This window comes from Oncorhynchus nerka, linkage group LG13 (genome assembly GCF_034236695.1).
Source record: "Oncorhynchus nerka isolate Pitt River linkage group LG13, Oner_Uvic_2.0, whole genome shotgun sequence".
NCBI classification, from domain to species: Eukaryota; Metazoa; Chordata; class Actinopteri; order Salmoniformes; family Salmonidae; genus Oncorhynchus; species Oncorhynchus nerka.
The window spans coordinates 61,439,856-61,463,135 of NC_088408.1; the positions used below are offsets into that span (position 1 = coordinate 61,439,856).

Genomic DNA, 23,280 nt, shown 5'->3' on the forward strand with positions numbered 1-23,280 from the left:
ACATTAAATAAATCTTACGATGCATTTAACATATATTGTGATATACAGTTTACATACATTTATAAATACATTTAAAATACATTCCATAATATATGTTGGAATGTGTTTCAAATGCATTGATTGCATTTGTATTCTCTCTCTCTCTCCTATATATATATATATATATATATATATATATATATATATATATATACACATTATTTGGCCAATTTGAAATATTTCACAAATATTTCAAAACATCTACATTTTAAAACTCAGTATCGATAAATAATGCCTCACAATTCTTCAAAGACCCATGTATTATTTCCTTCCCCCTCCTCTCACCCATCTCCCCCTTTCCCAGGTACTGGAGAGAGTGGGAAGAGCACCTTCATTAAACAGATGAGAATCATCCATGGCACGGGCTACTCAGAGGAGGACAAGCGCGGCTTCACCAAGCTGGTGTACCAGAACATCTTCACTGCCATGCAGTCCATGATCCGCGCCATGGAGACCCTCATGATCCCTTACAAATATGAGCACAACAAGGTAAGGAGGGTGGGAGATAGAAAGAAGGGAAGTTGTGGGAATGAGTGGGAACGAAAGCTGTGTGTGTATGTGAGTGCGTGTGCTAGAGAGAGATGTGTTAGTGAGCATAAGAAGATGACTCTATCTTTCATAGTCATGGAACAGCCTTCCACATTCACATCCTGTCTGTTTTGGTACTTCCTGTGTCTTCCTGTCACTCTCAACCCATTCCATGTCATCCAGCCAAGGGTGTGTGTGTGTGTGAGAGAGAGAAAAATAGTTATCTGGTGTACTGAGGTCATATTTCTCGGTTTCAGTTGTCTGCATAGACTGAAACTGCTCATATGAATTCCTCCTCTTTGATTAAGACTGGTGCCCTTTATCCTAAGCCTTAGTCTAATTCAGGCTATTATTTTGGTTACAGAGAAAAGAGAGGTCTCAAAAGTAAAGTTTAGAACTGCAGGTAATTCCACATGAAACTGTCCAATTGAGGTACTGAGACCTATCAGTTGTTGACGGACCATGTCTTATATGAATCACTAGGCCTGGTGTGACATCATTATGTTACATTGTATATATGTTATTCTTTAGTGTTCTTATAGTCATCACAAGTTTTAAGTGGCCTGGATTGTATATGAAGCCTGTGGTATTTTCCTGCTGTGTTATGTTGGCTTGACGATTGGATACATTCAACAGGGGGCAGTAGCATGTCATTCCCCGGTTGTCACCGGACAAAAACAATCCCTACCTTTTGGGGTTTTGGTGTACAAGGTACAGTAGAGATAAGTAATGAGGTGAGGTCAGATAATGAAGTGAAGCCAGTCATGTGACTCGGGGGATTTCAGAATCAATCATTTCACTTTTTCTAAATAATAGTAGAACGAAACACTGCTGGAGGTGGGCTATGTGGTGGCTTCATATTAGGCCCTTAGAGCCTCTGTGGAGCGGCATATAGTGAAACAAATAGGCTGTGTTCTTTTTTCTCTCAGTTGCAATCACTGTGCATCTCAGAATATTACTATATCATATTAAATTGCTTCCTAATGTCACGGATCCCTCCGGAACTGTCATTACGCACACCTGATCCCTATTCCCATTGATTAGTAATTGTATAAGTGTGCCCTTTGTTTACCATTGTCCTACGATTATTGTTCCAATGTCCGTTGGTCGTGTGAGTACCTGTGCTGTGGCCTGTTACGGGTCTCGTGTGATAATCATTGGGCGATTGTGTATTTATTCAAGGTACTCCTCGCTCTTTTGTATGGGTCTCAACCCTGTGTTTTGTATGCGTGTTTGTTTGGTCTTCGTACCCTTGCCTTTGCACGGCACGCTGTAATTTGGGAAATAAAAATCCCTATTACGCATTCCTGCGCCTGTCTCCCGATCCCTTATACCAGCATGACACCTAACATGCTGACCACGTCGCGATTGCGAGCTTTGCAAAATAAATGTACACATACAGTGGGGAGAACAAGTATTTGATACACTGCCGATTTTGCAGGTTTTCCTACTTACAAAGCATGTAGAGGTCTGTAATTGTGATCATAGGTACACTTCAACTGTGAGAGACGGAATCTAAAACAAGAATCCAGAAAATCACATTGTATGATTTTTAAGTAATTAATTTGCATTTTATTGCATGACATAAGTATTTGATACATCAGAAAAGCATAACTTAATATTTAGTACAGAAACCTTTGTTTGCAATTACAGAGATCATAGGTTTCCTGTAGTTCTTGACCAGGTTTGCACACACTGCAGCAGGGATTTTGGCCCACTCCTCCATACAGACCTTCTCCAGATCCTTCAGGTTTCGGGGCTGTTGCTGGGCAATACGGATTTTCAGCTCCCTCCAAAGATTTTCTATTGGGTTCAGGTATGGAGACTGGCTAGGCCACTCCAGGACCTTGAGATGCTTCTTACGGAACCACTCCTTAGTTGCCCTGGCTGTGTGTTTCGGGTCGTTGTCATGCTGGAAAACACAGCCACGACCCATCTTCAATGTTCTTACTGAGGGAAGGTGGTTGTTGGCCAAGATATCGCGATACATGGCCCCATCCATCCTCCCCTCAATACGGTGCAGTCGTTCTGTGCCCTTTGCAGAAAAGCATCCCCAAAGGATGATGTTTCCACCTCCATGCTTCACGGTTGGGATGGTGTTCTTGGGGTTGTACTCATCCTTCTTCTTCCTCCAAACACGGCGAGTTGAGTTTAGACCAAAAAGCTCTATTTTTGTCTCATCAGACCACATGACCTTCTCCCATTCCTCCTCTGGATCATCCAGATCGTCATTGGCAAACTTCAGACAGGCCTGGACATGCGCTGTCTTGATCAGGGGGACCTTGCGTGCTCTGCAGGATTTTAATCCATGACGGCGTAGTGTGTTACTAATGGTTTTCTTTGAGACTGTGGTCCCAGGTCTCTTCAGGTCATTGACCAGGTCCTGCCGTGTAGTTCTGGGCTGATCCCTCACCTTCCTCATGATCATTGATGCCCCACGAGGTGAGATCTTGCATGGAGCCCCAGACCGAGGGTGATTGACCGTCATCTTGAACTTCTTCCATTTTCTAATAATTGCGCCAACAGTTGTTTCCTACTCACCAAGCTGCTTGCCTATTGTCCTGTAGCCCACCCCAGCCTTGTACAGGTCTATAATTTTATTCCTGATGTCTTTACACAGCCCTCTGGTTTTGGCCATTGTGGAGAGGTTGGAGTCTGTTTGATTGAGTGTGTGGACAGGTGTCTTTTATACAGGTAACGAGTTCAAACAGGTGCAGTTAATACAGGTAATGAGTGGAGAACAGGAGGGCTTCTTAAAGAAAAACTAACAGGTCTGTGAGAGCCGGAATTCTTACTGGTTGGTAGGTGATCAAATACTTATGTCATGCAATAAAATGCTAATTAATTACTTAAAAATCATACAATGTGATTTTCTGGATTTTTGTTTTAGATTCCGTCTCTCACAGTTGAAGTGTACCTATGATAAAAAATTACAGACCTCTACATGCTTTGTAAGTAGGAAAACCTGCAAAATCGGCAGTGTATCAAATACTTGTTCTCCCCACTGTACATGTTATTCAATCATTGCACCCACAGTGCTCGCGCACGCCAACATAGGTCTGCGTTGCCAAGCGCAAAAATAGAAGTCAGTTCTATTTGTGACGCTGAGCGCGGTGCATGTCCTCATTGGTTTATAGAAGCATATACCCATGTGCCATATCCTCATTGGTTATACCCACGTGGGTGATTGAAAGATGAACTGAAGTCGGTCGGTCATGGTAATACACCTATGAAAGTTATATGCCAAGCACCATATAGAGTGCAAAGACGAAAAAGCCTGGAAGGAGGAGAGATGACTAGAAACGATTCGATTGACCGTTTTATGTATGAAATAATTGTTGGAGTAGAGGACCTTGTGCATTTCAGGTAAAATAACAACTCAATGTTGATATCCCAGGACAAATTAGCTAGCAACAGCAAGATAGCTAAATAGGACAAATTAGCTAGCAACTGCAAGGTAGCTAGCTAAATTGCCATAGATGTTTAATGCTTTTCGACCGGTCCCCGAATTAATATAATTGGTTCAGAGTTTGTTTTGATATTTCAACCTGCGTGCCGTGATCGCGTTTAGTGTCGGGGGACAAAATCAATTTGCGCACGATGGCGCACGTGCGTTTCCGGTCTGAGCATGGTGTTAGATGTTAATTAAACACCTATTCAAGTGTCGCGAGATCTGATTGTCTCCGCATTACAACTGCAAAATAGTCCACCCGGAACCCGGCCATACTCACCGACAGGTTGGTTTGCCTGAGCCTGGGTTATGCTTTAGTACCAATTCAGACTCACAGAACCTTGAATTAATGCCATTTAATTTATATATTTGTTTCTGTCGACTAAAAGTCTGACCTGGACGAGTGTCTCAGTCTGTTTTTTCTTCTCTCCCTCAGGGCAACGCTAACGTGGTCCAAGAGGTGGACGTGGAGAAAGTCTACATGTTTGAGAACCCCTACATAAACGCCATCAAGTGTTTATGGAATGACCCGGGCATCCAGGAGGCCTACGATCGGAGACGGGAGTACCAGCTGTCGGACTCTACCAAATAGTGAGTAAATGAGATCTCTAGCTCTACTACTTGATCACATTTCCTCTCCTGCTAAGCAGTGGGCACTCACAATACCACCACCCCTTTTTTTGTCTCCATAGTTACATGAATGCATTGGACCGGATTGCAGAGACCTCTTACCTGCCCACCCAGCAGGATGTGCTGAGGGTTAGGGTCCCCACTACGGGCATCATTGAGTACCCCTTCGACCTCCAGAGTGTCATCTTCAGGTATGCCAACCCTCAATCTCACTGAGCTATTCAACCCTATTCTACTACACTCCATTATATTATTTTCTATTCTATATCTGACACACTGAGATTGAGGTTTGTCTGTGTTCTCACACTAGGCACTGCTTATATGTAGCCTTCAACTTCCATACTAATGTAGTGGGGAGAACAGACCAGAGGGTGGAGCTCTATCAATTGATGTTATATTCTTAGGGTATCTAGAGTACAGACTTGCAAGTTTACTATTGCTCATTCTTAGATAAACATGTGTAACAATGGTTCCATTGAAACAGTAGCTCATGCCTTGCTTTGCTGTGGGTTATACAACAACATTAGGGATGATATTTTATCAGCTGTACAGCGAAAATAGTAACTTTAACTAGAGGTCGACCGATTATGATTTTTCAATACCGATACCGATTATTGGGGGCCCAAAAAAGCCAATACCGATTAATCGTCCGATTAATTTTTTGTTTGTTTTTGTAATAATGACAATTACAACAATACTGAATTAACACTTATTTAATCTTAATATAAAACATTAATCAAATAAATGTAGCTTCAAATAAATAATGAAACATGTTCAATTTGGTTTAAATAATGCAAAAACAAAGTGTTGGAGAAGAAAGTGATATGTGCCATGTAAAATATGTGCCATGTAAAAAAGCTAACGTTTAAGTTTCTTGCTCAGAACATGAGAACATATGAAAGTTGGTGGTTCCTTTTAACATGAGACTTCAATATTCCAAGGTAAGAGGTTTTAGGTTGTAGTTAATATAGTATTTATAGGACTATTTCTCTCTATACCATTTGTATTTCATATACCTTTGACTATTGGATATTCTTATAGGCACTATAGTATTGCCAGTGTAACAGTATGGCTTCCGTCCCCCTCCTCGCCCCTAACTGGGCTCGAACCAGGAACACATCAACAACAGCCACACTCGAAGCATCGTTACCCATCGCTCCACAAAAGCCGCAGCCCTTGCAGCGCAAGGGGAATAACTACTCCAAATCTAAAAGCGAGTGACGTTTGAAACAGTATTAGCGCACACCCAGCTAACTAGCTAGCCATTTCACATTGGTTACACAAGCCATTAGGCTGATAGGCTTGAAGTCATAAACAGAGCTGTGCTTGCGAAGAGCTGCTGGAAAAACGCACAAAAGTGCTGTTTGAATGAATGATTACGGGCCTGCTGCAGCTCAGTCAGACTGCTCTATCAAATCAGACTTAATTATAACATAATAACACACAGAAATACGAGCCTTTGGTCATTCATATGATGGAATCCGGAAACTATCATTTCGAAAACAAAACGTTTATTATTTCAGTGAAATACGGAACCGTTCGGTATTTTATCTAATGGGTGGCATCCCTAAGTCTAAATATTCTTGTTACATTGCACAACCTTCAATGTATATCATAATTACGTAAAATTCTGGCAAAATAGTTCGCAATGAGCCAGGCAGCCCAAACTGTTGTATATACCCTGACTCTGCGTGCAATGAACGCAAGAGAAATGACACAATTTCACCTGGTTAATATTGCCTGCTAAACTGGATTAGTAGTTATAACTAGTGATTATGATTAATTGTTTTTTATAAGATAAGTTTAATGCTGGCTAGCAATTTACCTTGGCTCCTACTGCATTCGCGTAACAGGCAGGCTACTCGTGAAGTGCAATGGTTAGAGCGTTGGACTAGTTAACTGTGCGGTTGCAAGATTGGAACCCCTGAGCTGACAAGGTGAAAATCTGTCGTTCTGCCCCTGGACAAGGCAGTTAACCCACAGTTCCTAGGCAGTCATTGAAAATAAGAATGTGTTCTTAACTGACTTGCCTAGTTAAATAAAAGGTATAAAAAAATAATAATCGGAAATCGGCGCCCAAAAATACCGATTTCTAATTGTTATGAAAACTTGAAATCGGCCCTAATTAATCGGCCATTCCGATGAATCGGTCGACCTCTAATTTTAACGGTCTAGATGAAAATAATAAATTGTGTGAAATTTATCAGGTAACAATCATGTAAATAATATGTATGGTATTTTGCTTTTTGATGACCCCTGTACCATGTTTGACTGTTTGTTTTTTAGTATCTAAAAAATCTATTTGAGTGGTCCACAATATGTTCGTTTTTTAAATCGGTATTTTCAATTATTGTATCGTTGTGTAGTGACACAGAAATACACTTTTCGAAACACTTAAACTAAACTTCTACCACGGGTTGGTCAAAACAAGCTTGAGATCCGTTCTAAGCCGATCTAAAACAAAATCCATTAACAACAGGTACATCGCAATAAACACTTGTGTACTGTTCCACCCGTAATATCACTGCTGTTCTTGATACCAGGGTAAATGACAAGAGAAAAGCAATAAGGCTTTTATTTAACACATTATTGCCCCTTGTTCTAGCTTAACGTTTGGTTTGCAACAACGGGTGGGTTTCTACAAACATTGCTGTCTGCCTCTCCGACCTTTGCAACATTGTCCTTTTTTTGTATTGCGATCTCCACCATTGTGTAGACTAGAGAATGAACATGTCTGTCAGGATGAGACAGACAGCTTTTCTGATACTGGAAAAATGATACATCAACACAATTTTCATGGTTATATGCAAAGAAATGTCAATATAAAAAAACAAGTAAAACGAATCGAAATGCTGCTAGTTTGCCGTCTCTCCAGCTTCCGTTTGAAGTGATTGGGTAGTGGTGGAGTGGTGGAGTGTCAACTCCAAAAGAGTCGATATCTCGACTCCTTGACCACCGAGAGTTGGTCCAAAAATCCTGGAGTAGTCAAAATAAAGGTAACCTAGCCAGGCTGACGTAGGCTACTGATTAGCCTTAAATATTTTGTTGAGGAGAGATTGTCAGACGGCTCTATATGCATTGCTAATCAATCACCCAAATCAAATCAAATTTGATTTGTTACATGCGCAGAATACAACCGGTGTTGTGAAATGCTCACTTACAAGCCCTTAACGAACAATGCAGTTCAAGAAATAGAGTTAAGAAAAAGTTTACTAAATGAACTAAAGTTTTTAAAAATCTAAAAATTAACACAATAAAATAACAATAACGAGGCTATATACAGGGGGTACCGGTACCGAGTCAATGTGCGGGGGTACAGGTTAGTCAAGGTAATTTGTACATGTAGTTAGGGTTAAAGCAACCTAATGAACCCAGAGTGTGCAAAGCTGTCATCAAGGCAAAGGGTGACTATTTGAAGAATCGCAAATATTAAATATATTTTGATTTGTTTAACACTTGTTTGGTTAGTACATGATTCCATGTGTTATTTATTTCATAGTTTTGATATCTTCACTATTATTCTACAATGTAGAAAATAGTAAAAAGAAAGAAAAGAAAAGAGGGAAAAAAAACCTTGAATAAGTAGGTGTTCTAAAACTTTTTACCGGTAGTGTACATTGTACAACACAGCAGCTTTTTTAGCATGGTTTTAAAAAAAAATTTTTTTAAATAGAAGGTAGCTCTTTTTCAATCAGTCAATGGGGAAGACAGATTGTTTTCCCCCAAAGTGGGCGGCTAGCAACCCCATTGAGATTTTTGTGTCGGGATTATCCTTGTGGAAGGATGAAATAGTATGAATACATATATCAAACAAAAAGTTTTGAATGAAAATATGTCACACATTGTTTTAATGTTATGTTGATACTCAGCTCCCCCTCGTACCTACGACCGCAGCACAGCCGTGCTAAAAAAGTAGTTTAACACATCTTCTCGTGTACAGTTGCTTTAACATTAGTCTCAAGCATGTCTTTGCTGTAAAAATGCTAGCTGTTTTTTTTTTTACATCAAAATTCTACCTTTAAATGAAACAATAATCATCTAGCAAACACGAATAGGACCTACATTATTTTCCCATACCAACTGTAGTTGTACTCTAGTCATCTGTGCTTGATGTTGTTCCTCTCTTCCTATGACAGGATGGTGGACGTAGGAGGTCAGAGGTCAGAGAGGAGGAAGTGGATCCACTGCTTTGAGAACGTCACATCCATCATGTTTCTGGTGGCACTCAGCGAGTATGACCAGGTGCTCGTAGAATCTGATAACGAGGTGAGCTTTGTTATTAACAACTGTGCAGTATGCAGGGCTTGACTTTAACTTTTTTTTTTACTTGTATGATGAAAGGAACCATCATACAAAAATAAAATGTGATAGAGAATCAGACAAAAATGTAGGCTATACTCTACCTATTGGCTTCTTTGAATATTCAAGCCTGTTTAAAAAAACACTGCCCCTTTAAGGCTCTCCTGGAGGATGGTTGGCCAATCTTGCTAGCCTATAAAATATTGCAACATTACAATTACAAGTTCACAGTTCAAATAGACTCTGGGACAGACCACTGCACATGTAAGAGCGGTTTCATGTGGCAGAGATGAAAAAACCTGTTAGAAATTAAGAAAGGGTAAAGATGCATCAACTAGCATGCACTCTGAGGAAAAAAAGCTTCCTTGTAAAACCAAAAATAGTTCTATCGCTTGCTTCAAATATGGAACCACCAAACGTTCTATATATTGATCAGAACCCTAGAGGTTCTTTCATTGAACCAAAATGCTTCCATATAGAACCTTGCATGGTGCCATTTATAAATGATAGCTAGTACTGGTAAATAGTCATATTTTTTGCTAAGAATATAATTTAATAAACAATTCAATAATGGACAAAATAATATCAGCATTGTTTTTTACAATGTATTATCATAATATGCGAAGAGATTGGAAATGTGCACTGCTGGCCAGGGAGGCATCTCTTCGTTTGATTGATGGTCCATGTCAACCCTTGCTAACTTCTTCACAATACAATACAACTTTGTTCATTAGTTACAGTGAACAACAAAAATGTATCTCTGCTCAGTTTTCACCCCCCCCCCCCTCCCCAAACAGCAGACCTCACACATACAGTTGAGACGGTAGCAGGCTCTCCATCCAGCGCACCTGGATGGAGAGCATGTTGTGGGGTTAAGGGCCTTGCTCAAGGGTCCACCGGTCGGGGGAATGTTTTTGAGGATGTGAAACCATCAGCCCTATAGTTATCAGATACATTTTGTTCATTTTTTTCCAACCTGCCACCTTTCGTCCACAGGTAAAACTCCTGCCACTGGTCCCACTCCTTAGCCACTGGGCTATCTACCGTCAGTACAGTTTGGGTTGTTGCCTGACTGAGGAGCAAAAACATGAGATAATCTTCAGAACTAAGCATGAGTTCATCTGACAAAATGAAGACAAAATGCAATGCAGACATAGAATTACTAACTACTTACATGCAGTTGTTGTCAGCAGCAGCCAAAAGAGAGATCCTCTGCCTCTGTTAGTTCTGGGTTACTGCCAAACTGAGCAAAACATAAACAGTGTGTTTAAAAGTCATGTAATGATTAACTAGGCTATTAAATCACTGAGACGTATTATACATAATTTATTATAAATAATTTATACATTCCGCCTCTCAGTCAGCAACAGTCTTCTAATGGCTTCATGACACATTGTCCCCTCAATTGACTCCACACTGAAATAAAGTAACAATTAGCAAATTGCCAATGTCAGGCTGGGTCTGTAGCTCTATTTGGCATATCCCATAATAGAAAAGTTTGTTTATTTGAAAGAGTTAGCTGGCTAACTTGTAAAGTGGCAAATGCAAGTAGCCTAGCTTTTTTTGTTCAGTAAGCTAACTTAGCTAACGTAGCTAGCTATCTTACAAACACGCTCAAATTCTTTCAACTTTATTTATCTAGCGTATAGTTTATCATATGACTTTGATTTAACTTAATTATTATTGAATTAAATAATCAACTTTGTTTACCTTAATATATTGAAAAATAACGTGCTTATTGGTAGGCGACATGCAAGTTGGTTCAATCACCGTCCTCTTGCGTGGTTATACTGGAATGACAGTTGGTTTCTATATAGAACCCCTTTTTTAATCCAAGACTGTAAGCTTTCATTAAAGACATTATTCCTCATGCTTCTAGATAGCATTTAGTTTGCAACAGCACTGGTTTGTATCAACCTTGCTGTTTGCCACTCAGAACTCGGCAACAATGTTTCAAAATATGAAATCGATCATCCTCCTGCCATAGAGGGCTACCGGTTTCAGACGTCAGCTAGCCATCTTTCTGACCATGCGGGGAAAAAAATATTTCACCTTTATTTAACCAGGTAGGCCAGTTGAGGACAAGTTCTCATTTACAACTGCAACCTGGCCAAGATAAAGCAAATCATACAGCAGCCTCATTAATATGGCTATAAATGTCAATGCAAAACAGCTGAAACAAATTAAAGGGAATATTAGCTGGCATTTCAGAGTTTGATGTGACTGGGTTAGCTTTTGTTAGCATTTTCTTTCTAAAATCCCCATTATACTCTAAGTTCTTTGCCTTCACTGGGTATATTTAGTTCAATGCCTTCAGAAAGTATCCACACCCCTTGACTTTTTCCACATTTTGTTGTTTTATAACGTGGGATTAAAAGGGATTCATTGTCTTTTTTTGTCAACGATCTACACAAAGTACTCCATAATGTCAAAATGGAAGGAACATTTTTAACATTTGTAAAACGTTTCTGAAAAATGAAACACCAATATATCTTGATTAGATAATTATTCAAGCCCCTGAGTCAATACATATAATCACCTTTGGCAGCGATCACAGTCTTTCTGGGTACGTCTCTACGAGTTCCACACACTTGGATTGTGCAACATTTGTCCATTATTCTTTTCAAAATACTTCAAACTCTGTCAAATTGTTTATTGATCATTGCTTGACAACCATTTTCAGGTCTTGCCATAGATTTTGAAGCAAATTTATATCAAAACTGTAACTCTGCCACTCAGGAACATTCACTGTCTTCTTGGTAAGCAACTTCAGTGTAGATTTGGCCTTGTTATTGTCCTGCTGAAAGGTGAATTAATCTCCCATTGTCTGGTGGAAAGCAGTCTGAACCAGGTTTTCCTCTATGATTTTGACTAGGCTTAGCTCCATTCCGTTTCTTATTTTTCCATACCCATAACATGCCGCAGCCACCACTTTGCTTGAAAATATGGAGAGTGGTACTCAGTAATGTGTTGTATTGGATTTGCCCCTAACATAACACGTTGTAGTCAGGACAAAAAGTGAATTGCGTTGCAATATTTTTTGCAGTATTACTTTGTTGCAAACGGGATGCATGTTTTGGAATATTTTTATTCTGTACAGGGTTCCTTCTTTTCACTCTGTCAATTAGGTTAGTATTGTGTTGATCCATCCTCAGTTTTCTCCTATTAAACTCTGTAACTGTTTTAAAGTCACCTTTGGCCTCATGGTGAAATCCCTGAGTCGTTTCCTTCCTCTCTGGCAACTGAGTTGGGAAGGTCGCCTCTATCTTTGTAGTGACTATTGTCAAATGATGTAATTTCATGCAAAGTTCTGTTTTCTAAATAGTAAAATAGGTGTACTTTCTGAGTGTTTGAGTTAGTTAAACATACTGCATACTACACCCCACACATACAATTATCTGTAAGGTAAGGGCACCTATTAGTAGATGGGTACAAACAAACAGACATTGAATATTCCTTTGTGCAAGGTGAAGTTATTAATTACACTTTTAGTGTTGGCCTCACTGATCCAATTTTGATCGGAGTAATTGTTTGCTATTGTGATTCTTCTTCTTGTCCGACAATTTTGTTTTCCATGTTCCGGACAAGAAGACAAGCACTCATGTCGAGCACTGCAGTATGTTTAACTAACTCACACACTCAGAAAGTACACCTATTTTACTATTTAGATAACAGAACTTTGCATGAAATTACATCATTTGACAATAGGACCTCAAATAACCTCTAACAAAGTAAGTTAATTACAGGTCTCTGAACCATTGTACAATTCAGTCTTTCTACTCGAATGACATTATCCCCATGGGCAAAAGAATGTGAATATATCTGTGGCCATGGTCTTCTCTCTCAACTATGGTGTATATGGGGATTTTAGAGGCACACCTCTCTGTGCGTCTGAAAGAGAAAGGCTTGTCCTTATTTAAAATAATGGAAATAAGACACTGCTTTTTCCTGGCTTTTACCAGCTAGACCTCCCTTTCACTTGGAAAGCAGTTGTAAATTACTCCTACAGCTGTTTTGAATACAGCCTACGGGCGACAGAACTTCTTCAAGAGAATACACACCATCTGTGTGTTCCCAGTATTTCCCAGAATGCTCTTGACTTTTCCACTTTGTCAGTGGAAACCTGTGTCCATAGGATAAAACCAGAGAGAGACCATTTAAACATCTGTAATCAGGCAATTAATGTTTACAGTGACGATACAATATAAATAACATAAGACCAGTTGGTTGAATGTAAAGCTATATTAAAAACATGAGCTGGCGCACACCCAGAGAAAATTATTTTATGTAGAGGTGCTGACTAACGGCGAATAAACTAGACGCTATAAAAATAAAGAGAGTCGCACACTCTCTATATAAACTCCCAGTACCGCTTGCCATGCGGTAGCAGAGAGAACAGTCTATGACTAGGGTGGCTGGAGTCTCCGACAATTTTTGGGGCCTTCCTCTGACACCGCCTGGTATAAAGGTCCTGGATGGCAGGAAGCTTGGCCCCAGTGATGTACTGGGCCATACGTACTACCCTCTGTCGTTCCTTGCGGTCGGAGGACAGGCAGTTGCCATACCAGGCAGTGATGCAACCCATCAGGATGCTCTCGATTGTGCAGCTGTAAAGCCTTTTGAGGATCTGAGGACCCATGCCAAATCTTTTCAGTTTCCTGAGGGGGAATAGGTTTTGTCGTGCCCTCTTCACAACTGTCTTGGTGTGCTTGGACCATGTTCGTTTTTTGGTGATGTGGACGCCAAGGAACTTGAAGCTCTCAACCTGCTCCACTGCAGCCCCGTCGATGAGAATGGGGGCGTGCTCGGCCCTCCTTTTCCTGCAGTCCACAATCATATCCTTTGTACTGATCACGTTGAGGGAGAGGTTGTTGTCCTTGCACCACACTGTCAGGTCTGACCTCCTCCCTATAGTCTGTCTCATCGCTGTCGGTGATGGGGTTGGAGTCATGCCTGGCCATGCAGTCATGAGTGAACAGAGATTAGATTTCCCCCTTCTGATGACCAGGTGGCAAATCACATCTCTGCATGTCTGGCAGACATATCAGTGTGGATGACGGATCACCACCTCAAGCTGAACCTCGGCAAGACGGAGCTGCTCTTCCTCCCGGGGAAGGACTGCCCATTCCATGATCTCGCCATCACGGTTGACAACTCCATTGTGTCCTCCTCCCAGAGCGCTAAGAACCTTGGCGTGATCCTGGACAACACCCTGTCGTTCTCAACTAACATCAAGGCGGTGGCCCGTTCTTGTAGGTTCATGCTCTACAACATCCGCAGAGTACGACCCTGCCTCACACAGGAAGCAGCGCAGGTCCTAATCCAGGCACTTGTCATCTCCCGTCTGGATTACTGCAACTCGCTGTTGGCTGGGCTCCCTGCCTGTGCCATTAAACCCCTACAACTCATCCAGAACGCCGCAGCCCGTCTGGTGTTCAACCTTCCCAAGTTCTCTCACGTCACCCCGCTCCTCCGCTCTCTCCACTGGCTTCCAGTTGAAGCTCGCATCCGCTACAAGACCATGGTGCTTGCCTACGGAGCTGTGAGGGGAACGGCACCTCAGTACCTCCAGGCTCTGATCAGGCCCTACACCCAAACAAGGGCACTGCGTTCATCCACCTCTGGCCTGCTCGCCTCCCTACCACTGAGGAAGTACAGTTCCCGCGCAGCCCAGTCAAAACTGTTCGCTGCTCTGGCCCCCCAATGGTGGAACAAACTCCCTCACGACGCCAGGACAGCGGAGTCAATCACCACCTTCCGGAGACACCTGAAACCCCACCTCTTTCAGGAATACCTAGGATAGGATAAAGTAATCCTTCTTACCCCCCTTAAAAGATTTAGATGCACTATTGTAAAGTGGCTGTTCCACTGGATGTCTTAAGGTGAACGCACCAATTTGTAAGTCGCTCTGGATAAGAGCGTCTGCTAAATGACTTAAATGTAATGTAAATGTAATTACAGGAGGGGACTGAGCACGCACCCCTGATGTGTCCCCGTGTTGAGGATCAGCGTGGTGGATTTGTTGTTACCTACCCTTACCACCTGGGGGCGGCCTGTCAGGAAGTCCAGGATCCAGTTGCAGAGGGAGGTGTTTAATCCCAGGGTCCTTAGCTTAGTGATGAGCTTTGAGGGCACTATGGTGTTGAAACCTGAGCTGTAGTCAATGAATAGCATTCTCACATAGGTGTTCCTTTTGTCCAGGTGTGAAAGGGCATTGTGGAGTGCAATAGAGATTGCATCATCTGTGGATCTGTTGGTGCTGTATGCAAATTGGAGTGGGTCTAGAGTTCCTGGGATAAAGTTGTTGATGTTAGCCATGAACAGTCTTTCAAAGCATTTCATGGATACAGACGTGAGTGCTACGGGTTGATAGTCATTTAGGAAGGTTACCTTAGTGTTTTTGGGCACAGGGACTATGGTGGTCTGCTTGAAACATGTTGGTATTACAGACTCAGACAGGGAGAGGTTGAAAACGTCAGTGAAGACACTTGCGAGTTAGTCAGCGCATGCTCGGAGTACACATCCTGCTAATCACCAACGTTTCAGCTGCCGACTCTCTTTATTTTGATAGCTTATGGATGTAAAGCTATGACATTTTACCGTTTTCCCCCTGTACTTCAAACCTGCAGTTTAAACCTTCATGCAAATCAGAGGTTTGGAAGACCTGAAAGGTTGTTTGTACTGCTTGCAAAGAACCACACACAAATGTTTCATTTTTTTATTTGTTTTATTTGTCACATGGACAAGTACAGTGAAATGCTTCAATTGTAGCCGCTACCCAACAGTGCAGTATTCAATATCAAAATAGTATAACTAATAAAAAATTAAAAAACAAGAGAAACAGGAAAATGAGAGGAAGATATATACAGGGTCTGTGCCAGTACCAAATTTACATTGTGCAGGGATACTGGAGTATTTGAGGTAGATATGTACATGTAGGCAGAGATTAGGAGAAAGTGACTGGTAGCAGGATAAATAATAATAATAATAATAGTAGTAAACAGTATGGCAGCAGCATAAGTGGTGGGTGGGAGTGTGTGTGGTGGTAAGTGTGTGTATGTATGTGTAAGCGTGTGGGGATGTGCAAGAGTATCAGTGTTGGACTGATAGGCGGAAATGTAAACAGGGCTGAAAAGAGACTTGTAACAGGAATATATACCGGTAAATACTTATGATAACATGCTGATGGTAATATATACATGTAAAAATGAGTAATATTGTCAAGTAGTAGTATAGATATTAATGGTAATTGCAATCAATATTCAATGAACAGCATTGTAGCGGTAGTAATGAATCTAATCAATAATCATTTTAGCAGAAGCGTAGGTTTAAGGGGAGCAGTAGTTGTTAAACTTCCCTGGCTTTTGGCTAAGATCAAGTGTAGTTGTTAGCCATTTTAACAGGGGATGGAAGCTGTTTAGGAGTCTGTTGGTCTGAGCCTTGATGCACCTGTACCGCCTGCCAGACGGGAGCCTGGAGAATAGTCCATGTCTCCGGTGGCTGGAATCTTTTGCAATTTTTCGGCCCTTTCTTAGACATCGCCCGGCATGTACGTCCTGGACGGGTGGGAGCTGACCCCCAGTGATGCGCTTGGACGTCCACACCATCCTATGTAGGGCCTTCCGGTCGAGGTTGGTGCGATTGCCATGCCAGACAGTGATACAACGGTCAGGATGCTCTTGATGGTACAGGTGCAAAAGTTCCTAAGGATCTGAGAGGCCACGCTGAATTGTTTCAAACCTCCTGAGGGAGAAGAGGCACTGCCGTGCTTTCTTCACGACTGTGCTGGTGTGAGAGGGCCATGTTAAGTCCTCCGTGGTGTGGACACAGAGGAAGTTGAAGCTCTTGACGCTCTCCACTGCAGTCCCATCGATGTGGGTGTGCACCCTCCCCTGTTTCCTGTAGTCCACGATCAGCTCCTTGGTCTTGCTGATGTTGACGGAGAGGTTGTTGTTTTGGTACCACACTTCCAGGCCTCTGACCTCCTCCCGACAGAATCAAACCTTTAGATGTCAATGTTAATTATCCTTCAATAAGTCCCTGTAGGTTGTCACATCGCTGTTGGTGATCAGGCCTACTACCGTTGTGTCGTCAGCAAACCTGATGATGTAGTCGTGCGTGGCCACACAGTTGTGGGTGAACAGGGAATACAGGAGGGGGCTAAGCACACACCCGTGGGAGGCCCCCTTGTTGAGGGTCAGCGTGGCAGAGGTGTTGTTACCTACTCTTACCACCTCAGCCCATCAGGAAGTATAGGATCCAGTTACAGAGGGGGTGTTCAGTCCCAGGGTCCTAAGCTTAGTGATGAGCTTGGACGGGAACTATGGTGTTGAACACTGAGCTGTAGTCGATGAAGAGCATCCTCACATAGGTATTCCTCCTTTCTAAGTGGAACAGGGCAGCGTGGAGAGCAATTGAGATTGCATAATCTGTGGATATGTTGGGGCGGAATGCAAAATGGAGTGGGTCCAGGGTGTCTGGGTCTGGGATGATGGAGTTGATATGTGCTATGACCAGCCTTTCAAAGCACTTCATTGTTACAGATGTGAGTGCTACAGGGTGGTAGTCATTGTGGCAGGTTGCCTTAGAATTTTTGGGAACATGAATGATGGTAGTCAGCTTGAAACATATGGGAGATGTGTGACAATTACTCTTGTCTAAAAAAAATTGCCAGGTCGCAATTTTAAATGAGAACTTGTTCTCAACTTACCTACCTGGTTAAATAAAGGTGAAATAAAATTTTAAAAAATAAATGGTGATGACACCATAGAACAGACTTTGAATGTGCTTTAGGTGGTGTGTGTGTGTGTGTGTGTGTGTGTTTAGCAGTGAGTGTAAATGTTAAAAGAAAGTAAATAACAGCTCAGTGGTGAACTGAAAAAGCATCTGGAGGCCTCTTTCTCTCTCTCTTTCTCTCTCTCGCGCGCTTTCTCTCTCTCTCTCTCTTGGGCTGTACAAAGTTGATTAAAACCTGTACTTAACGCGATAGTATAGCTGAACTGAACTATCCCTTCAATGATAGCAGCTGGACTTGACAAACTGTTTTCGTCTCTCCCTCAGAACCGAATGGAGGAGAGCAAAGCCTTGTTTAGGACCATCATCACATATCCCTGGTTCCAGAACTCCTCTGTCATCCTCTTCCTCAACAAGAAGGATCTGTTGGAGGAGAAGATCAATTACTCCCACCTGGTTGACTACTTCCCGGAGTATGACGGTGAGTGGCCGCACCCGTTTGCTATTTGGAGTCAGGGGCCCGACCACAAATTGAATTCCCTCAGGAAAAATAAAGTTCCCTAAAACCTCTATGCTTTATGACTTGTTAAAAGCACGAATGAGCCTTTATAATGTGTTATAACAAGGCTTGTAATATGTGTATGTCTCAAACATAGGTCCCCAGAGAGACGCCCAGGCGGGCCGCGAGTTCATCCTGAAGATGTTTGTGGACCTGAACCCGGACAGCGACAAGATCATCTACTCCCACTTCACCTGCGCCACGGACACCGAGAACATCCGCTTTGTGTTCGCCGCCGTCAAAGACACCATCCTGCAACTCAACCTGAAGGAGTATAACCTGGTGTGAAAGCCATAGAGTTAGAATCCTAGAAGGGACTTCTTCGGCATGAGCGGAGCATGACTGGGGCCGAGGCCCTTCTCCAACATTGACTGACTGAATGTCAAACTGACTGCCAAAACAAACATCTAATGGTTGCGTAATGCTAATTTATTGCCATTGTTGACCCTTCCTTTCTTTTGTCTATTTAAAAGAAAAACATTATTGAGGGGGTTTTGGGGGGTTTAAATGTCGTTGTTGGATATGTACAGCACCGTTCCTCCAATTGTTTTAGGCTAAGCGTTGTGACGTTTTATTTTTAAGACACGCAAAGTGACAGCTGGGTTTTGTCCGCCTCTGATCTTGATTCCAAGGTGCTCCTGCCTTCTGTGTTTCTGATTTGACCCAGTCGGTCCATTCCACCGCCGGTCTGTGGCGTCCATTCTTCTGCCTCACACTTATTTTCCTCAGAAAGGGTGAAAAGGGTTGATACTGTGATTTAAAAAAAAAAAATTAATGATTGTTTTTCGTTATTGCATCAAATGATTTGGTAGCGTTTGACGTGGGAGTCGTTTGAGCCACACAGCAGGGCAGGAGGTTATCCGTGTAACTAGGTTGTGGAGTGAGCACCATGATACTCATTGTCCATCACAGGCCCCGGGGTCAGGAAAAGGTTATTGATGAGACAGTGTTGATGTCGCACGCTGTGCCACGCAGACTTTTTTAAGGTCCTGTTGATTTCCGATGCCAAAAGGACGTACAGTAAGGTTAACTCGACGCTCCCCTTTGCACAGTCAACTAGAAAGTGTATTGGAAGCAGGACGGGACACCAGCCTTTTGAAGGCACCAAGAGTTGCCAATGCACACGTGACCATTTTAAAGAGTTTCCCGTTTTTGGTTACGCACTCCTCCCCCATCTCGTATTCATCGTTGAATGCCAAAACCACTCGTTTGAGTCAGTATGCCAAGCCTGACAAAACACACATTCACTGGAGTTCATAGAGTTGTTGTGTTGTTAATGCCAAATTGAGTGGCCAATCGTTTTGTGGTCATTGTATGGAAATTATAATACTATTGGCAGTAGAAGCTGAAGTCCTCTGGTGACCAGTTGTGATCAGTTGTGATTATGTGGTCGGTTGTATTCCATAGGCCTTTTTATCCAAGTCTTGGGTTTGGTTCACCTTGCACAGTATGAAATTATTTTCTTTTGACCAGACGGAGGCGGGGACCAGGGGGATGGAGGACCTTGCTCTGTTAGTGATGGGAAACACAGATTCAGTTGTGAGAATCCGCTTTTGTCAAGGGCTCTTCTTTCGTAGAGGGGCCGCTAGTCTTCTCTCATTGCCTGGACTGAGCTGGACCACCGCAAAGGCAGCTCTGGCAGCCAATCACAGTGCCAGTGTCTCACATAGACTGAGAAATCACAATGCAACTGTCCTTTTGATTGTCCAATCACAGCCCAGCTGTCCAACTGTTTTGGTTTGTTAGCAGTGGAGATGATTAGCTGTTTCCCACGTTAAAAGGCGCAGTGGCTCTGACTCCCAGTTATTTCTCTGAGTATGTACATTTTTTGTAACAATTCCCTAAACATAACCCTGTAATTGACATTTTATTGAGGTATAGTGCAATTATGAATGCTATAATCATTTGACATACATCTCTCTCTCATATATATATATATATGGCAGCATGCATGTTGTCTTTGTAATCATTATTCTTTTGGCAGATTGAATGTGTGGTATTGAAAAAATGTATCTATGTAATTGTATTGTATGTCTAATGTATGGCTAATTCGTTTGGGGGAAAAAATATTTACGTTTGTTTGTTTTTAAAATGAGAATGTATATGTTTTTGCCAGTTCATTTCTCAACAACAAATGAAGTGCAGTTTCAGAACTGCTTAAGGAGCAATCAATATGATCTAACGAAACGATATGCCAGAAGCTGCAATCGCTTTTGCTAATTGACTTTCGTGTAAAAAAAAAAAATTACCTGGCTAATTCCATTGGTTTAAATCTAAATACTGGCTTCAGGAAAAGAGCACTTGTCATGTAGGAAGGACCACATCACGCATTATCCGACTCATTTCTTTATTTGACTACATTTGTTAGCTATTTTATTTATTCAAACAGGGCCTTGGAGACAGCACTCTGCAGTTTCCCCATTTCCCCTTGTCATCCCCACACTGGGACTGCGCGTTCCGTTGGGGCTAATTGTTCATTGGCCATTTAACGTAATGCTGCAACCCCTGAGGTTTCTTATGTTAACATTTAAGACTGAGCTGTGACCAGGAGAACAATCCATACGCCTCTCAAAAACACCTTCCAGTGTCTTTTTGCTGTCGAGGGTCCACGAAAACCACCTCTACATTCGAACCACCCCCTAGTCCCTACATGCTTGAATTTATTCTGGGTCGTGTTCATTATGCATGCAACAAAAACGTTTTTTTTAACAACGGAACAAGAAAATTCTAGTTTTTCTTATTGGACAAAGCCAGGTTTCAGTTTATGTTTAACGTTTGGTGCCTATTCAATGGAGTTAAGAACGTATTGTAAATTCATTCCTCGGCTAATGGAGCTGACCTACTGGTACCTTTTCGTATAGCTCAAATGGTTTGCACGTTGTCAAGCGGGCGGTCACGTGTGTAGGCAAGGTAAAGGACCATGGTTCAAGAGCAGTCCGAGGCAAGTTCTGGGAGGCAGCGCTATATGCTAAGCTAGTACACTGAATCCGGTTACACATAATAAACACGACCTAGTGCGTTCAGATCTATGATACTGAAGGGGTAGGGGGCTATGGGATGGAACATGTGGGCACTTGATTATCGGGGTGGGTGATGGGTTAGAATGCAGGTCGCGGACCAAATGTGGCACTTGCCAAAAAAAGAATGTGCACCACTATCACAATATGCTAGGAACCCAAATTTGTTTGAATGGATATATTAATGGATGGTACATTAATAAAAGCTATTGATGGCCAATCATCAGAATGTACAGATTTGTTTATGAACTACATACAAGTGATAGAAAAAGTTAACTTGTACATGTTGTCTTATTGTGGGAGCTGGGCCTCCTGCTCTCATTTAATTAAGGAACACTTCATCATATGTTACCTCTCTCTGAATGTTACTCCTCTGTGAGCATGTTTCAGTATTCACACAGACCAGAAGGATAGGAAGCCAGCTAGAACATTTCCCAGGGAAGACAAATAAAGTGACTACAGCAAAGTATTTTCCTACAATAAATTTGCAACACACACACACACACATACATACATAGAGATAAAGATACCATAAAGAACCCCTATCCTGGAGTCACTTGCCGGATATTTACCTTGTGAGGTGACTGGCTTAGTTGCGACAGACAGGTAAACCCTGCAGAGGAGTTCAAGAGGACTCATATTTATGTTACATTTGATTGAATTGTTAGACTTAATATAATTAGCCCAAACAAAGAATTCAACTAATCTAATTTCTAAAGCAGGAAGACTGTAAATTGGGAGTCTTGATGTAGTGTTCCTGTTATCCTTTTGTCATGTGGTCCTAGATTTCCAATTGGCCAGGTCAAATATTGTTACATTGCAGTGCTTCCTGCCAGGGCTGGTTCCAGGCATAAGTGACATAACCCCCCCGACTGATCGGGGGCCCCTGAACAATAAAAAAAGATATGCAGTACCAGTCAAACGTTTGAACACACCTACTCATTCAAGCGTTTTCATTATTTGTACTATTTCCTACATTGTAGAATAATAGTGAAGACATCAAAACTATGAAATAACACATGGAATCATGTAGTAACCAAAATGTTATATTTGAGATTCTCCAAAAAAGCCACCCTTTGCCTTGATGACAGCTTTGCACACTCTAGGCATTCACTCAATCAGCTTCATGAGGTAGTCACCTGGAATGCATTTCAATTAACAGATGTGCCTTGTTAATTTGTGGAATTTCTTTCCTTCATGCGTTTGAGACAATCGTTGTGTTGGTATATAGAATATAGCCCTATTTGGTAAAATACCAAGTCCATATTATGGAAAGAACAGCTCAATTAAGCAAAGAGAAATGACAGCCCATTATTATTTTAAGATATGAAGGTCAGTCAATCTGGAAAATGTCAAGAACTTTGAAAGTTTCTTCAAGTGCAGTCGCAAAAAACATCAAGCGCTATGATGAAACTAGCTCTGATGAGGATCGCCACAGGAATGGAAGACCCAGAGTTACTTCTGTTGCGGAGGATAAGCTCATTGGAGTTACCAGCCTCCGAAATCGGCGATTAACTGCACCTCAAATTGCAGCCCAAATAAATGCTTCACAGAGTTCAAGTAACAGACACATCTCAACTGTTCAGAGGAGACTGCGTGAATCAGGCCTTCATGGCTTGCAAATAAACCACTACTAAAGGACATAAATAATAAGAAGAGACTTGCTTGGCCAAGAAACACAAGAAATGGATATTAGACCGGTGGAAATCTGTCCAAATCTGATGAGTCCAAATTTGCGATTTTTGGTTCCAACCGCCAGGTCTTTGTCAGACATAGAGTAAGTGAACGGATGATCTCCGCATGTGTGGTTCCCACGTGAAGCATGTAGGAGGAGGTGTGATTGTGTGGGGTGCTTTGCTGGTGACACTGTCTGTGATTTATTTAGAATTCAAGGCACACTTAACCAGCATGGCTACCATAGCATTCTGCAGCGATACGCCATCCCATCTGGTTTGCATCACATCTGGCTATCATTTATTTTTCAACAGGACAATGACCCGAAGCACACTTCCAGGCTGTGGAGT

The 23,280-nt window shown here is 41.9% G+C and overlaps 1 protein-coding gene across 2 annotated transcripts in view; it reads left to right on the forward strand.

The window, feature by feature from the left end:
• LOC115139783 (guanine nucleotide-binding protein G(q) subunit alpha) overlaps positions 1–21,479 on the forward strand; it is a 37,308-nt gene extending 15,829 nt beyond the window's left edge. For both annotated transcript variants that reach the window (XM_029677557.2, XM_029677558.2), the window contains exons 2-7: positions 344–528; positions 4,455–4,609; positions 4,711–4,839; positions 8,785–8,914; positions 18,008–18,161; positions 18,337–21,479. In XM_029677557.2, the coding sequence (XP_029533417.1) occupies positions 344–528; positions 4,455–4,609; positions 4,711–4,839; positions 8,785–8,914; positions 18,008–18,161; positions 18,337–18,527 (944 nt within the window). In that variant the 3' untranslated portion in view covers positions 18,528–21,479. The remainder of the gene's footprint in view (positions 1–343; positions 529–4,454; positions 4,610–4,710; positions 4,840–8,784; positions 8,915–18,007; positions 18,162–18,336) is intronic.
• The last annotated feature ends 1,801 nt before the right edge of the window (positions 21,480–23,280 follow it).